Source organism: Bos taurus, chromosome 4 (genome assembly GCF_002263795.3).
Source record: "Bos taurus isolate L1 Dominette 01449 registration number 42190680 breed Hereford chromosome 4, ARS-UCD2.0, whole genome shotgun sequence".
NCBI classification, from domain to species: domain Eukaryota; kingdom Metazoa; phylum Chordata; class Mammalia; order Artiodactyla; family Bovidae; genus Bos; species Bos taurus.
Window position 1 is genome coordinate 7,489,169 of NC_037331.1, and position 17,861 is coordinate 7,507,029.

At 47.5% G+C, this 17,861-nt stretch overlaps 1 protein-coding gene across 1 annotated transcript in view; it reads right to left on the bottom strand.

Annotated features, from left to right (window-relative positions):
* Positions 1–17,861, bottom strand: part of ABCA13 (ATP binding cassette subfamily A member 13) — a 374,331-nt gene that overhangs the window by 285,202 nt on the left and 71,268 nt on the right. The window contains exons 24-26 of the mRNA XM_059886027.1: positions 7,125–7,319; positions 2,926–3,090; positions 1,859–2,036 (exon numbers count right to left, since the gene is read on the bottom strand). Of these exons, the coding sequence (XP_059742010.1) occupies positions 1,859–2,036; positions 2,926–3,090; positions 7,125–7,319 (538 nt within the window). The remainder of the gene's footprint in view (positions 1–1,858; positions 2,037–2,925; positions 3,091–7,124; positions 7,320–17,861) is intronic.

Sequence of the window (17,861 nt, forward strand, 5' to 3'; positions counted from 1 at the left end):
TATTTTAACAACTTATACTTGAAATTATAAGCTTAATATAGATGGTGGCAATTTTTAGCTTGGAAAACATATAAGAATATGAACATAAAGAGAAATCTGAAACCAAGAATCCTGACATCTGCCACTTGGGAGCTGTGTGAACTTGGGCAAGTCAGTTAACCTTCTCTGAGCTTCTATCATGTCAACTGAAAAATGAAGGTATTAATATTTCCTATGGTTAGTGGGATAATCATCTGAAATAAATGTATGAAAGAACCCAGAAAGACTGGTCCTCGGTGTTAGGTGAATGAATGACTGGATGGATGGATAAATGGATGGCTGGATGGATACATGAGTGGATGGGTGGATGGATGGCTGAATGGACGGACTGATGGGTGGATGGATGACTGTATCAATGGATCAATGGAAGGATGAATGGATCCATAGTTGGAAAGATGGAAGGATAAATGGATGGATAAATGGTTGAATGACTGGATTTGATAAACAAATCAATAATCGTCAAAAAACCCATATGCAAGAAAAAAGAGGAAATGAGGATTAGTATAGGAGACAACAAAAGTATCCACATTAGTAGCCTTAATGTGTATCTACACTGCCACACTATATGTTGTTCAACAGCCACCCAATTACCCATCAGCTGATGAACACACCAACACCCTGTCTCTAGGCAGCTCTCAGGAACCTTGCAGCTCCTCCTCTACACAGTCCAACACTCTCCTTTCCCCTCGACCCATCAACACCTCCATCCATCCCAGGCACAAGTACAGAAAGAGGCTTCTTGGGTACAGCAGACAGAAGTCTAAGATGGCCTCAAGGCACACATGCCTTCTTGTGTGGACACACCCATGGTCAGGTTATCCAGAGTTGGTCAAAGGGGAGATTATCTTGGCTGAACCATCAGCCAAACCCTTTAAAAGAGTCCAGAAGCCCCCCTGTCAAAGAGATGCACTGCTGTCCTTAAAGATGCAGCCATCAGGGCTCCTACAGCTGCAGGAAAGTGAGTTCTACCAACAACCACCTCCAAAGAACACTCTCACTGCAGCCTTGTCAGTCCCGACAGAGGACCCAGCTAGTCAGTGCTCAGACTGTGGCCCCTACAGACTATGAGATGATGAGTGTGTGTGTCCTAAACCGCTGACTTGCTGGGAAGCATGGAAGAGTAATTCATACACTAGGACACACTAGAGCACGGTCCTCAGCAGTTAGCAGGCGTCACTCCTAATGCCTCTCATAATAACCTTAGGAGGCAGGTATGAAGTTTCCATGTTAAACACAAGATGAACATGATTGAGACGTGAAGTCACTGGACCGAAGACACCCCACTTGTTGGTGGGACTGAACAGTCTAAACCTTTATCAGCACGCTTACCCTTAGTCTGTCTTTCTAATCAAAATGCATCCACTTCAAGTAGGGCCAGGAAATCACTTTTAACTCTGCCGTTATTTGCTACTGAGCTTGATCTAGAAGGCAAGTTTGTAGGAGGCCACATACAGCTCTCCAGGCTTTGTGAGACAGCCATCCTGCAGGAACCGAAACCCGGACCTCTCACTGTCACTAGCTATCCTGGGATCCCAAAGGGCTGGGGCTTCAGGTGCACCAGAATTTAAGACCCAGTTCCATGGCATCACAGGCAACAGAATTAGCATGTGCTCAAGGGTGCAGGGGTCTTACAAAGCCAACTGCCAGACCAGCATTTACTGACTTTACACTAAACGAAGGATACAGGTTGGACGGTGGAACAGGAAATTCTTGGCAAGTATGTTCCCAATTTCCACACAGACTGAGTATCTTGTACAAAGCAGGGCTAATTATCAAAATGCAAATTAATCTAAACACATATGGATTACTGTTTTCTTACTTGAATCTTCAGGAATGTTGAATTTCTCTTTGTCATCTCCTAAGAGTTCATGAACTCTAGGCAAGTTAAGAAAGGTGTCAGAGCTGCTAAAGAAAGATGCTTGGTCCTTGCAAACCATCTTCATCAAAGACTGGAAAGAACCAATGGCTGAACTTCTGGCCTGGTTACTCTGTGAAGTCTGAGAACAAAAGAAAAATAAGTCCCAGGCAAACAGTGGCTTAGAGTGATTCCCTCAAAGGCTCCTGAGCCTGCAGTCCCTCCTCCAAAGGAACACAGAAGACTGTCACCACGTCAAAAATACAGTATCTGAGCTTTAGTCTTTTCTGTCCTTGATTTTGCTAGTCTATATGCTTGAAGAGACAAATGTCATACACACACATAAATTATTACTCAATAAATATCACTAACTCAGACTAACCAATAGTATGAATATGTGTCTCTACAACCAAATTTCCCAGATGCCTGAGGATCATCAAAGCAGCCCTCAGCTGATGACCAACCCGAGTACTGCCTCCAAGGCAGGTCCAAGGACACACCACCCGCCCCTCATCCTGCCCCTCCCACTCAACAGGCCCCCACACAGCCCCCTCCCCACCATTTCATTCCAGACAGACAGAGTCCAAGCAAAACAAACCTCAGGATACTAACCTCACTGGACTTTGTGTTTGTATTTGCAATACGTAATCTGTAACCCAATTATTTGTGTGCAAATAAATGTATTGAGGTTTTTGAAAGCAATGTATTCTCTGAGAAGCTAAAAAAGCCCCTGGAATCTCATTTGTGTGGATGATCAATTCTGTGATTTCTTAGGTCACAGAAAACACACATGCGTGGATGGATGTGCCTCCCTGGAGTCTGCTTCCTCGGATTTTGAAGGACACCCCAGGCTTTGCTCTTCATCACGATGTCATAACACTGCTGCCTCCAGAACCATTAAGAGGTCCCCTCAGCCCCATGCTTGGTCATCAATGCACATTTCAGACTTCGAAAGAGAAAGAAAAACAAAGGAGCAAACACAAAGACACAGAGGGTCCACACCTTTCTCGGGGCCAAGACCAAACACCCACCTGCTGGAAGTCGGGTGCATCCAGCAAAGCAGTGATCTTAAATTCATGGAGGAATGCGGGAAGGCGCTCAAGGACGCGGCCAGCTCTGGGGAGCAGGTGGCTGAGGCTGGACACGACGTCCAGCAGGGCCCTCAGCAGGCTGCTGGCTTCAGCAGGAAGCAGAGTCTCAAAAGAAACACAACACGACGTAACCAACGCTGGACAGTGAAGGGAGTGAAGAGTGTTATTGGATTTTATCCTCTTGAGCCTGGGAGACACCTCTGTTGTGCCCTGTGAGGTCCTCTCTATCGGCTCCATTTCTGGAGCACACTCTACCGCACCGGGATTGTCAGCACGTAAAGCAGGGGCAGATGGGACCTGTTGTTAAAATTCAAACCACTTTCAAAATTCTTTCTAGTACTTTTCTGGCAATTTAGTGGTTAAGACTCCATACTTCTACTGCACGTGGGAAGGACTTGATCCCTGGTGGGGGACCTAGGATCCCACCTGCGACGTGGCCATAAACAAACAAATGAATAAATAAAACAATCAGTTCGTGTGTGCTAAGTCACTTCAGGCGTGTCTTACTCTTTGTGACCCCATGGACTGTAGCCCACCAGGCTCCTCTGTCCATGGGACTCTCCAGGCAAGAGTATTGGAGTGAGTTGCCATGCCCTCCTCCAGGGAATCTTTCCACCCCGGGGACGGAACCTGCATCTCTTACATCTCCTACATTGGCAGGCAGGTTCTTTACCACTAGTACCATCTGGGAAGCCCAAAATAGTTTGCATCTGTATCTAAAGGCTGAGTCTTAACCTTGAATACTTACATTTACAAAAAAATTGAATAATTAAGCATCCAATTTAAGAGGTTAGAAAATGAGCAACAAAATTACCCCTAAAGAGATCAAAAAAGGAAACATTTAATAATAATGATAGAAGCAGAAATTAATGAATTGGAAAACAACAGCAAAAACGATAGAACTAAAAAACATTTTTTTTAGTCTAAAAAAAATATTTCTGTCTTTGGGGTGCCCTGAGTGGAAATTTAAGAAGAGAGTCAAAATGAGATAGTTGTTACGTGTGAGACAGTTTCCATCTATCCACTGCCTCCCTGGGTCACAGCACACATCCTTTCCAGTCCTCCTAGGTCACAGCACACATCCTTTGCAGTCCTCCTAGGTCACAGCACACATCCTTTCCAGTCCTCCTAGGTCACAGCACACATCCTTTCCAGTCCTCCCTGCCCCTGCAGGCTGTGTGCTGGGGCTGGTTTTGTGGGTGAAGAACCTGAGTTCAGAGAGATGCAAGGGTTCCCACAGCATCACAGCTGGATGATCAGGGCCAGGAATGCAACCTGGGTGCTTTAGAGACGTCAGTGTCTCCTTATCCTGGGACCCACCTGTGCCGTCACCACTGAATGCTCTACACTTGACTTATGCATGGCATCCTCTTGGTTTGGGGATGTAAATTCCATGGAGGCAGGGATTTTTGCCTGTCGTGGTCACTGATGTGGCCACAGGGACTAGAACAGCCTTTGGCAATACTGGTTGCTTAGCACAGGGAACTCTACTCAATGTTTTGTAATAATCCATAAGGTTGTTTCCCCTTTCCTATAAGGGGAATGGAGCTTCCCAGGTGGCTCAGTGGTAAAGAATCTGCCTGCAGTGCTGGAGATGCAGAAGACTTGGGTTTGACCCCTGGGTTGGGAAGATCCCCTGGAGGAGGGCATGGCAACCCACTCTAGTACTCTTGCCTGGAGAATCCCATGGACAGAGGAGCCTGGTGGGCTACAGTCCACAGGGTCGCAAAGAGTCAGGCACAACTCAAATGACTGAACACACACATATAAGGGGAAAGAATCTGAAAAAATAGTCATGTATGTATAAGTGAATCACTGTGCTATATATCTGAAACTAATACAATACTATAAACCAACTATAATTTAAAAGGTTAAAAAATTTTTTAAAAGATTGTCATGGGATTTCCCTGGCAGTCCAGCGGTTAAGACTTTGCCTTCCAAGGCAGGGGGTGTGGGTTCAATCCCTGGTCAGACAGCTAAGATCTCACATGCCTTATGGCCATAAAACCAAAACAGAAACAATATTGCAACAAATTCAATAAAGATTTTTAAATGGTCCAGATCAAAAAAAAAGTTTTTTTGGAGACTGTGTTAGGAGAAAATGTCAACAAACAAATAAATAAAAATTTCCAAAAAATACCAGTCTCTGGATGAATGGGTAAGTCAGCAAACTCTGCCTCTTCCCACAGAGGTGGAGGCTGCACAGTAGGTCTCCTCCCTTTGCTCTCATCTGAATTTCCAGGTTTGCATACTCGGGCCTTGGACCCTAACAATTCTGCACCTGCCACATGGCTGCTGGCTCTGCCCATGACCTGCAGGACAGAAGCCCCGCTCTGTCCCTCACACACTCAAAACAAAGCGACTGTCCTCAGTTAAGGCAACAGAGACACCTTGGACAGGAGCAAAGGGAGTGCTGGCTCTTGTCACATTTCCACCGCCTTTCTAACTGCAGCTGCACCTGAGAAGTTGCCCTCAGGGACACTGGCTGTTGCGTGGCTAGATTTGGGACCCAGCAGCTAAGGCCAGAGGAACACACTGGACATTAACCACAAATGGTGTCTTGTGAAATGCACCTTAGCTTCGCTGTCAGTCGAGAGGCCCGGGGCGTAGGCTGAGCCTGCTGATGCCTGGGCTTGGTGTGGCTCCCATGTGCGTCCATAGGGCTCTAACACCAGAGCATCACCATGGACCAACAGGCTTCCCTGGAGCCGGGAAACTAGAAGGAGCTGGTGCTACTAATGGTGGTGTACATTTCATGGTGTCTGGGAGAGCGACTCCAACCCAGTATTCCATCCCTATGGCCCTTGTCAAAGTAACTATCTGGGCCCGAGAAGCACCAGTTTCAAATCGGTCGCTTCTGTGTGCCTAAGAGAGCTGGCCTCTGCCGGGCAGCATGTTTCCCAAAGTGCACGTGGCACAGTGAAGAGGCCTGCTGAGCACAGGACCCACCCGCCTGCACGTGAGCTGGAGGTCCGGACACTCCTCGGTGGGGGCGGCCTCACCAGTCATGGAGACTCAGGACATGCTCATTCTCCTGCTTGTGAGCTTGAAATGAAAATTCTGAAATGTTCAGAATTAATTCTCATCCTGAGAGTTATTCTTTGTTCCGTGTGTGTGTGTATGATACAACATCCACCCACTGGATTCTTGGAGTTACTGAAAAGAGGGAGGCCACGGAGGAAACAGGACTGGACTGGCAAATCTGCCTTTTCCTGAGCCCGAAACTGTCCTTTGGGATGTGGAGCGCCCAAAGCCACCATGCTAACTCCGATCGGCCCAGATGTCGGCTGATCTCCCTGGGGAGAAACTTGGAGCAAGACCAGCCCCTAGAGGTCAAGGGTGAAGGGTCTGGAGACATAAGCAGAGTGGAGGCCGGGAGATGAGGAAGTTCTAGACGAGGCAGGACCAAGAGCGCAAGATCCAGGCCATGAGCCATGTGCGTGCAATCCCTCGGGCATAAATCCTGTGTGCAGCAGGGGCTGGGCTCCCCAGGCAGCTGTCCCACGGTCACCCTCAGCTCCTTCTCACTCACACTATAACCGTCGGTTCCTCCCACCTCCCTCCCCTCACCTGCTGGGCGTGGGCATGTGGTGGCGGGGTAACAAGCTGGTTCACACAGGAAGGGGCTGCCCGATGCCCCTACCATCTGCACACCTTCTCCTGGACAGGCCACAGCAGAGGTGGGCACGTCCCCTCATGGGACACAGTCCGTGTGCCCCAGGATGTAACGGGGGGCAGAGGAGGTCATGGCCAAGGTAGGGGAATGGCTCTGACTCAGAGGGGCCACTAGGGGTGATGGGCAGCAGAACCCAGCCTCCCAGAGAAAGTCAGACCAGTGCTCCTCAAAGAGGAGGGAGCAGGTGCTAAGCTCGGGTGGTGACTCTGTTCACTGGTCCTTCCACAGTGAGCACGCTGACTGCACCAGTGCTACGCCAAATGTCCTGATGGGTCTAACTGCAAGGGCCCTAGAAAATCTCCTGAGCAACCCTTGACTCCAAGCCCCCCAACCCAGAGGTGGTGCCCAGGAGGCTCGGGGACAGGCCAAGGCTGTGAACTCTGCACCTGCCTTGCTGGCCCTGAGGCATCCACACCGGCCCCTCATGCTGCCCAAGCCAGACCAGCACCCGCCTTCCCCTTACCTTGTAAACGAAGTTCCGCAGGTCCAGGTTTCGAGCCAACACCACGATCATGGAAAACACCTGGGCCCTGGGCAGGCCACACAGCTCCCTCGCTGCAGACTCGGACTTTCCATCTTCAGGGAACTGGAGCAGGAGCTGAAGAATGTCCCTGTTGCAACTTCCAGACAAAGCCACTGTCAGGACACTGGGCAGCACCTGTGTCAAAGCACGAGGGTTGGACATGACTATGCCTGAGATGTGGAGTCCCCGGACTCAGAACGCCCCAGTGATGAGACCTTGGAAAGCCCATTCTCCCAAGATGCTGAGGCTTTACCTGCATTTTCATGGATTCCCCAAACCCTGTGTTATTTCAAACATTTTGAAGGGAAAGGTTTCCAAAATGTACACATAATCCCCTGAATCTGTAGGCAACAGAGTGATGACTTGGGACCTTCAGGCCCCCAGCTGCCTCCCACCCTCCACCCAAGGTGCTCTCAGAAGTCATGTCTGTGTCTGTCCCTCTGACAGTGAGTCTTAGCCTTTGCTCTCAGGTTATCAGTTTTTTTTTTTATTTTTCACTGTTATCAGCGTGAACCATTTTTTCTCCTCCATCTCCAACTAGAAACCAGATTTCCAAGGCAGTTATCATTTTTGAAAAGAAAAAGCAAACAGTGTGAAAAGCAGGGCCCGAGGACAGCTGTGCTGCTCTTGGGCACACCGCTGTTCCCTCTGTGAGAAGGCCGGGGCTGCGTCTCTGCCTGGGAATGAATTCCGGTTAATGGTCTTCTGGTTAATGTGACAAATTATAAAGCAGAATTTAAAACAAGCAGCAGACTTCCTGTTGTGTTCATACTCTGATGGCTGCGATTACTGCAAAACATTCCAGCCAAGAGGGACCCTCTGTGAACAAGAGCTACTGTTCCCTTATTAGGAGCCTTGTAAACATGGAGAACTCATCAGATGCTTTCATGTAATGCCATAAAAAGCCCCCAGCATCATTAAGAGGTAGAACGATGGACTAATGGGGGTTCTCTAGAGAACAGAAACTATAGGATGCGCATCTTCTGGGAGACTTTTTTAAGGAATTGGCTCACTCAGTTGTCGGGGCTTGGCAAGACCATGCTCTGCACGGTCGGCTGGCATCAGGGAAGCCCAGGGACAAGCCAACATGGCAGACTAGCCCCAGGAGCCACCTGGAGGCAGAATCCCCCTTGCCCGGGAAGCCTCTGTCTTTTTACTTAGTTCTTCAACCTATTGGATGAGGCCCACCCATAGTACAAAGAGTAATCTGCTCAAGACTGGACTGCAAGGAGATCAAACCACTCAGTCCTTAAGGAAATCAATCTTGAATACTCATTGGAAAGACTGATGCTGAAGCTGAAGCTCCAACATGATGGCCTCGTGATGCAAAGAGCTGACTCATTGGAAATGACCCTGATACTGGGAAAGATTGAGGGCAGGAGGAGAAGGGGGCAACAGAGGATGAGATGGTTGGATGGTGTCATTGATTCAATGGACATGAGTTTGAGCAAGCTCGGAGAGATGGTGAGGGACAGGGAAGCCTGGCGTGCTGCAGCCCATGAGGTTGCAAAGAGTCAGACAGAACTGAGCAATAGAACAACAACCACCATCTGCACAAAGTCTACGATTTCAATGTTAATCTCATCTAAAAAATAACTTCGCAGGGACACTTAGATTGCTATCTGGCCAAATATCTGGGTACTGTGGCCTAGCCCTATATACATATAAAACTAACCATCACAAACGGAGAGAGAATTTAATATGCTGATGGACATTTTGAATCTTTGAGAAAGATGTTGTTTTCATACCTAATTAACCAAAAGCTCTTTTTCCATAGGGGACTTAGGAGGCACGGATGTACCTTGGGAAAGATTTCCTTGTTCCACTGTTCCATCACGGTCTCTAAGGGAAGGTGCATGCCTCTGGTTGAAAGAGGGTTTCAAAGAGGGGTTGGGGGGGTAATGTACATCCACCCTTCACTTTGATTAGGGAAGCCCCTCTTTGGCCAGTTCTGTAAAACAGACTTCCATGGACGTTCTCCTTGAATCGGGATCACTGCCCCGGTCTCATGTGGGCACCAACCAGAACCAGCTGGTGAGGGTCCCTCTGCACCATCTCAGCATCAAGCGTGGTCCCCAAGAAAGATCATATTCCATGCATCATTTAGAATTTAGCCCTAAAGACAACATTTGTCTTAAAACTTGTATACATGTCTCTCAACCAACGGGGAGGGCCCAGGGGCTGCCTTCATGCAGAAACCTCACGGCCACACCACATACAGAACAGCGCCTTGCACCCTGTCTGCTTCCATGCCTGCTCTGTGCCTCCCTACTTCATTCTTTATCTTTGTTTTTAATTTTACTGTGACCACTTTCCATGCATAAAAGGCACCTGAAACAGGCAGGGAGTAAGAAAAACAGAGAAAATACTCAGTTTTGTTGGACTCAAAATATCATGGGTGAATCCGTTTTAGAGTCAGTCATCTTTCAGCTCAGACTGGTCCAGGCAGTTTAATTAAACATGCGGATGCCAAGTTGCCAGCACCTTTCCTACGTGTCCACATCTGCTTGGAAAACTTCAAGGAGCCAGGGGTCCAGGGCAGACAGCTCCCCACCACTGTGATCCAAGCACACACACACACACACACTCGATGAGACATTCATTTGCGTTCACAGACTCCCTATAAAAGTGGAAGTGATCGCCAGGAGAGATATTTGCATTTTCAGCAGGAGCTTGTTTCCTGGGATCTGCCAAAACGCTAACTGCGCTCAGAGCAGCAGTTCAGAGGTGGGTTTGCACAGCTGGTAATTTCAGAGTCAGAGGCGCACAGAAACACTGGGAGGAATCACTGTTCTCAGCCTAATTGTGACTAGAAGAAAAGCACCGACAGTGACGGGGAAGGATGGGGAACATCACAGGAGGTGACTGGACCACCTCCGCTTTTGTCAAAGCAAAGAAGTGGGACTGGATACTAGGCACCAGTTTCTACAGGACAGAGAGGAGCTGGGGCCCGGCTCTGCCCGCACAGTGAAGAGGCCTGGATGGGTGCAATGAGAGGGCAGTAGGTGGCTCCTAGACCATCTGGAAGAGCTGCAGCCACACGCAGTGGGAAGGCCATGGGGAGGACTCAGGAAGGGTCCAGAATAAGGCAACTCCAACTCCTCCTGTGGGACCTCCCAGAGGTCAACACTGTTAGCCTGAGTTTAACCATCTGAGCAAAAGAGACGATAACAAGACCCAAAAGTGCTCCAAGGGGAGAACCAAACGAGATCATTATAAATGACACACAGCCCAGTGACATCCATTATAGCTGACAGGAGGCTAACAGCAAAAACAGAGCTTGACTTACTGGAATGTGAGGAAAGATGTGTAAGAATTAGATGGGTTTACTGATTGAAAAGTATTGAATTTAAGAACGAGAGTTAAATTAGTGAATTCCTTCTTTGCTTCCATACTCCTATAAAAAGTCTATGGGCCAGCATCAAGCCCCCCATCCTGTCCTGAAGTGGCAGTAAGGGGGAGGGCCTGCCCCCAAGACAGTCACCCACCAGCTGCAGGCCTGGTGGGAAACTCCACTCCCCCCCAAGACCCCAACCCCGGCCCATCCCCAGGGCCCCCTCCTCCCAGGGCTTCAGACAGTATAACAGTCTATCACCAAGAGTGTTTTAGAAGTCAAGAAGAAAGGTAAAACCACCTTAGCTTTATCTCTTAAACTTTAGAAATGACTGTCAGATAATGTCAGCCCTGGTGTGAATTCTGACCCTGGGTTAGCCACGAGCCCTTTAAGAATATGGCAATTGCTAAAATCATGCCAGATCAATTCAAAGTCATTTTCTTTCAAAGGCAGAGTTATTAGATTAGTATGTTACCAGGGCACTAATGGTAAAGAACTCTCCCGCCCAATGCAGGAGACATAGGAGATGCAGGTTTTATCTCTGGGTCAGGAAGATCCCCTGGAGGAGCGCATGGCAACCCACTCCAGTATTCTTGCCTGGAGAATTCCATGGACAAAGGAGCCTGGTGGGCTACAATCCACGGGGTTGCAAAGAGTAGGTCATGACTGAAGTGGCTTAGCACACACACAAGTTACCAGTTGTGCTACAGCTGGTCTAAGAGCCCAAACTGTTAAACAGGTGCGAGTTGGCAACTGCTCAGGTCACAAGCCTCTTTCTACATTGATAACACGAATGAGATACAGATGGTGTGATTTTCTCCTTTGTGACTAGCCAAGATGAGAGACAAATGACACTCTGCAAAGTGGATCAGGACTGAAAACACCTTGATGGTTAGAATAATTGGCCAGAATCGGTAAGAAATACTTTCTGCAGAAATTAATGCAATCAATCTTAAGACTTAGGCTTAAAAATATTTACCTAAGTGTGAGTAATGAAATAGAGGCCCCATTAGAGGGGCCATTCAACATTTTTGTTTCTTTACTGACAGTGGGGGTCTGAAGCTCCCCAAGTTAAAAGGGCCTTATGTAAGCTCCAATCTGAAGCCACAGGGGTGGGGTTACCTGCAGGCAAGGCTAGCACCAGCTCCCTCAGGTAAAATGCTGCATGGTTGGCGGTGCCTTTTTTCTTTAATATATTTATTACTGATGCATTTGAATGCACAGGGTCTTAGTTGTGGCACTCAAGATCTTAGATCTTCACTGTGGCATGCGGGATCTTCACTTGTAGCACCTGGGATCTAGTTCCCTGACCAGGGATGAAACTCAGGCCTCCTACATTGGGAGCTCGGAGTCTCAGCCACTGGACTACCAGGGAAGTCCCTTAAAGGGCACACCTGGCCACAGTCCTCTGCGTGGGCCAGAAACTCTTAACTCCACTCACAAAGTAATTATTTCTTTCTCTCTCAGGGAAGAGAAAAGCCAGAATGAGCCAGTTGTTTACCGGGGTCCACTCTGAAACGAGTTACACCAAGAACTATCCATTGCAGCTTTCCAGAAGACAAGCCTCATGTGCTGTAACAAATGGGACGTGTGGAGCTGGCTGAATCCGGACCAGGCATCTCTCAGCTAACAGAGCACCAGTCGCTCCTGATGCTCAGTGACGGCCTCCTCGAGTGAGAGAGAGAAACTGTGCCAGGCCTACCAAATGCATGCATTTCTGCCCGAGGGACATAAATAAGACAAGGTTTCAGAGTACCTCTTCCCTTTAGAAGCCTCCCAGGAGAGATCGGAGCCGGGGCAGCCCTTCCCTTCCTCCCTCCGTAAGTACCTGGGTGCTGGGGGGAGGGAAGGGACAAAGCTGCTGAGGATGCTAGAACCCAGTCTTCCCCAGCTGAGAGCATCCAGGGAGAAGAAGCGCCTCTGGTTGCTCTCTCTGTCTATTTGGTCCTGAACTCTTAGACCTCGCTGTGACATTTAAAAGAATAAAAATGTGGCCTGGAACACACAGGGAGGAAGTCACTGCTGACCTGAGCCAAGAACACCGCATCCCAGCATAGGAAGCTTGGTTGGCCTCGGGCGCGGGGAGGGGATTCAGTCCCGGGACGTGGACTCCAGGACCCAGGAGTCTATGTTTCGGGTTTAACCTGGAGATACAGGCGTTCACAGACAGAGCGTGGGGAGAGAGGGGCTTCCTGGATGCCCGTGTCCCCACCGGTCGGCTGGCTCCGTCCCTTTCTGCCTCCTTGGGAGCCCTGACCCGAGTCAGCCAACCTGTGGCTCTCCCGTGACTTCTCACAGTGGGGGTTTCTCCCCATTTCCGTCTGAGCCCTCAGCCCCATCCTCGGGGCAGCTCCTTACGCCCAGGGGCTCCCTCACTGCATGGCTCACACTGAAACGCCACCTCACACATGCTTCTGGAACTCTGCTGCACAAACACATCTATTTATCTTGCAAGCCAGCCCATCAGACACCTGCTGCCTTTGGGGAACTGCGGACTCCACGTTCTGGAAGCTCTGAGACCTCTGAGGTAGGTGACAAACTCAACACTGGCTGAGGGTAAGGCGAAGCGAAGCTAAGCGAAGCCGCTCAGACTCTTTGAGACCCCGTGGACTGTAGCCTACCAGGTTCCTCAATCCACGGAATTCTCCAGGCAAGAATACTGGAGTGGGTTGCCATTTCCTTCTCCAGGGGATCTTCCCAACCAGGGAAAGGCAGAGAAGTTCAAAGAGAGAAATGCCGAAGTTACTACTGATAATATGTATTAAGAGATGCTGCCATCAACCTAACAATCTAGAAGAATCTAGGGCTCAAGTGTCACTTAACCAAACATGAATTTATTATCTCAGATTTATAGGCACACAAGAGTTCGTGTATCTACTTAGGTAGCACAGCAAATATTACTAACTTACATTACTAATTTGAATCCCAAGAATGCAAGCTTTTTAAACGCCCCTGCCGACAGCCTCACCATCCAGCCACTCAGGTGACCATCCGCAGTGACCCACATGGTCAGAAGGACACACACAAGAAAGCACCGCACAGCCACCTCAACCGCAAAGGCGCCTCAGACCTCAAGCCCTTGCAGGGCCCAGCCCTCCCGCGGCAGAGCGTCAGCGACACCTGGCGGCCGCTTGCTAATCAGGCAGCAACCTCTGCGGTGTTAAGTCGCTTCAGTTGCTACAGACTATAGCCCGCCAGGCTCCTCTGCCCATGAAATTCTCCAGGCAAGAATACTGGAGTGGGTTGTCCATTTCCTTCTGCAGGGGTTCTTCCTGACCCACGGATCAAACCTGGGTCTCCCACACTGCAGTCAAATTCTTTACCAACAGGGAAGTAAACCCCCATGCGAGAGCCAAAAGGTGATCTCAGCAAAGCACTTGCGGAGGATCCAGATGAAGTTCACCTGCTCTGCCCTGCATGGGCAAACCCAGCCTATGTCCCCATCTCCTTACTCCTGGGTCCTCAGTGCTCCTCACCCACCAGGCGGTGGCCTGCCCGCTGCTGTCACACTGCTCCAACATGCTGTCAGCTTGCAGACCATTCCCTACTGAAAGGAAATCAGTTTGGGAATCAGGAATGAACATCACCACCAATTTTACCCTTTCTAACTCTGGTCAAGTCCAGACAACAATTGTAGAGAACAACAGTGCATAGGAACCTGGAATGTTAGTGAGAGAGTCAATTCCCAGGCAGATTGATAAGAAGTTCAGGGTCCCCAAGGAGGAGAAAGGGGTCTGGGGCTCTCAAAGTGGAGATTGGGGGTCTGGAACTCTCAAGGAGGAGAAAGGAAAAACTTTTTTCCTCTGCATTCCGTAGTCTCAGTCAATTACAAAACTCAGTTTAAATTCTGTACTAGGGATTACATAACAACAATGTATCTGGCTGGAGGACAGTTTCTCCTTCCTGAAAACCTTCTGACTAATCCTGATATCTTAGAATGTATATTATGGCAGTAGGTCTGGAGGATCTTTCTATTGTTAAATTCTAATCTTGTTATCCTAAACTGTAAATTGTGAGAGTAGGTCTCATAAAATTTTCACAAACTTGAGACATTTTTTTTATTCACTATAATAACTAATTAAAAGGTATAAGGTATATAACTCCATTGCTAACACTAGCAAAGGGGTACTCTTTGTGACCACTTCTGATGTCTATGTCAGAAGCTTTCTCTATCCCTTTTACACTTTAATAAAACTCTATTGCCCAAAAGCTCAGAGCAATCAAGCCTCGACTCTGGCCCCAGATTGAGTTCTTCTCTTCCGGAGGCCAAGAATCCCTACGTCTTTTCATGGGTCAGCAACAACCATTCATTAGGTCCATGAATCAAGGTAAATTGGAACTGGTCAAACAGGAGATGGCAAGAGTGAATATCGACATTTTAGGAACATCAGTGAACTAAAATGGACTGGAAATGGTGAATTTAACTCAGATGACCATTATATCTACTACTGTGGGCAAGAATCCCTTAGAAGAAATGGAGTAGCCATCACAGTCAACAAAAGAGTCCGAAATGCAGTACTTGGATGCAATCTCAAAAATGACAGAATGATCTCTGTTCGTTTCCAAGGCAAACCATTCAATATCACGGTAATCCAAGCCTATGCCCCAACCAGTAATGCTGAAGAAGCTGAAGTGGAACAGTTCAATGAAGACCTACAGGACCTTCTAAAACTAACACCCAAAAAGGATGTCCTTTTCATCATAGGGGACGAGAATGCAAAATTTGTAGGAAGTCAAGAGATACCTGGAGTAACAGTCAAATTTGGCCTTGGAGTACAAAATGAAGCTGGGCAAAGGCTAACAGAGTTTTGCCAAGAGAATGCACCGGTCATAGAAACACTCCCTTCGAAAAACACAAGACACAAGTCTAACATGGACATCACCAGATGGTCAACACCGAAGTCAGACTGATTATATTCTCTACAGCCAAAGGTGGAGAAGCTCTATACAGTCAGCAAAAACAAGACCGGGAGCTGACTGTGGCTCAGACCATGAACTCCTTATTACCAAATTGAGACTAAAATTGAAGAAAGTAGGGAAAACCACTAGACCATTCAGGTATGACCTAAATCAAATCCCTTACGATTACACAGTGGAAGTGAGAAATAGATTCAAGGGATTATATCTGATAGACAGTGTGCCTGAAGAAATATGGATGAAGGTTCGTGACATTGTACAGGAGACAGTGATCAAGATCATCCCCAAGAAAAAGAAATGCAAAAAGGCAAAATGGTTATCTGAGGAGGCCTTACAAATAGCTGAGAAAAGAAGAGAAGCTAAAGGCAAAGGAGAAAAGGAAAGATATACCCATCTGAACGCAGAGTTCCAAAGAATAACAAGGCGAAATAAGAAAGTCTTCCTCAGTGATCAATACAAAGAAATAGAGGAAAACAATAGAATGGGGAAGACTAGCGATGTTGTCAAGAAAATTAGAGATACCAAGGGAACGTTTCATGCAAAGATGGGCACAATAAAGGATAGAAATGGTATGGACCTAACAGAAGCAGAAGATATTAAGAAGAGGTGGCAAGAATACACAGAAGAACTGTACAAAAAAGATGTTCATGACCCAGATAATCACAATAGCGTGATCACTCACCTAAACCCAGACATCCTGGAATGCGAAGTCAAGTGGGCCTTAGGAAGCATTACTACAAACAAAGTGAGTGGAGGTGATGGAATTCAGTTGACCTATTTCAAATCCTAAAAGATGATGCTGTGAAAGTGCTGCACTCAATATGCCAGCACATTTGGAAAACTCAGCAGTGGACGCAAGACTGGTAAATGTCAGTCTTTATTCCAATCCCAAAGAAAGGCAATGCCAAAGAATGCTCAAACTACTGCACAATTGCACTCATCTCATACGCAAGCAAAGTAATGCTCAAAATTCTCCAAGCCAGGCTTCAACAGTATGTGAACCGTGAACTTCCAGATGTTCAAGCTGGATTTATAAAAGGCAGAGGAACCAGGGATCAAATTGCCAACATCCGTTGGGTCATCAAAAAAGCAAGAGAGTTCCAGAAAAATATCTACTTCTGCTTTATTGACTATGCCAAAGCCTTTGACTATGTGAATCACAACAAACTGTGGAAAATTTTTAAAGAGATGGGAATACCAGACAACCTGACCTGCCTCCTGAGGAATCTATATGCAGGACAAGAAGCGTCAGTTAGAACCAGATGTGGAACAACAAACTGGTTCCAAATTGGGAAAGGAGTACATCAAGGCTATATATTGTCACCCTGCTTATTTAACTTATATGCAGAGTACATCATGAGAAACGCTGGGCTGGATGAAGCACAACCTGGAATCCAGACTGCCAGCAGAAATATCAATAACCTCAGATATGCAGATGACACCACCTTTAGGGCAGAAACCGAAGAACTAAAAAGCCTCTTGATTAAAGTGAAAAAGGAGAGTGAAGAAGTTGACTTGAAACTCAACACTTAGAAAACCAAGATCATGGCATCTGGTCCCATCATTTCATGGCAAACAAATGGGGAAACAATGGAAACAGTGACAGACTTTATTTTGGGGGGCTCCAAAATCAGTGCAGATGGTGACTGCAGCCATGAAATTAAAAGACGCTTGCTCCTTGGAAGAAAAGCTATGACCACCGTAGATAGCATATTAAAAAGCAGAGATGTTACTTTGCGAACAAAGGTCCATCTAGTCAAAGCTATGGCTTTTCCAGTGGTCATGTATAGATGTGACAGTTGGACCCTAAAGAAATCTGAGTGCCAAAGAATTGATGCTTTTGAACTGTGGTGTTGGAGAAGACTCTTGAGAGTCCCTTGGACTGCAAGGAGATCCAACCAGTCCATTCTAAAGGAGATCAGTCCTGAATATTCATTGGAAGGACTGATGTTGAAGCTGAAACTCCAATCCTTTGGCCAATACCTTATGTGAAGAATAGACTCATCAGAAAAGACCCTGATGCTGGGAAAGACTGAAGGCAGGAGAAGGGGACGACAGAGGATGAGAGTTGGATGGCATCACTAACTTGATGGACATGAGTTTGAGCAAGATATAGGAGTTGGTGATGGGACAGGGAAGTCTGGCATGCTGCCATTGCAAAGAGTAGGACACAACTGAGTGACTGAACTGAACTGAACTCTGGTAAAGACACTATTATGAAACTGAAGACTCCAAGGTCTTGGCAGCAGATCATGATGCCCCTGGGTTGCCAGCGTGTTCTGTGATCTCCTTTCTGGCTCCATTTACATGGTTCAGGGGCTTCTCTGCTGGCTTAGACGGTAAAGAATTTGCCTGCAATGCGGGAGACTCAGGTTGGATCCCTGGGTCAGGAAGATCCCCTGGAGAAGGAAACAGCTACCTACTCC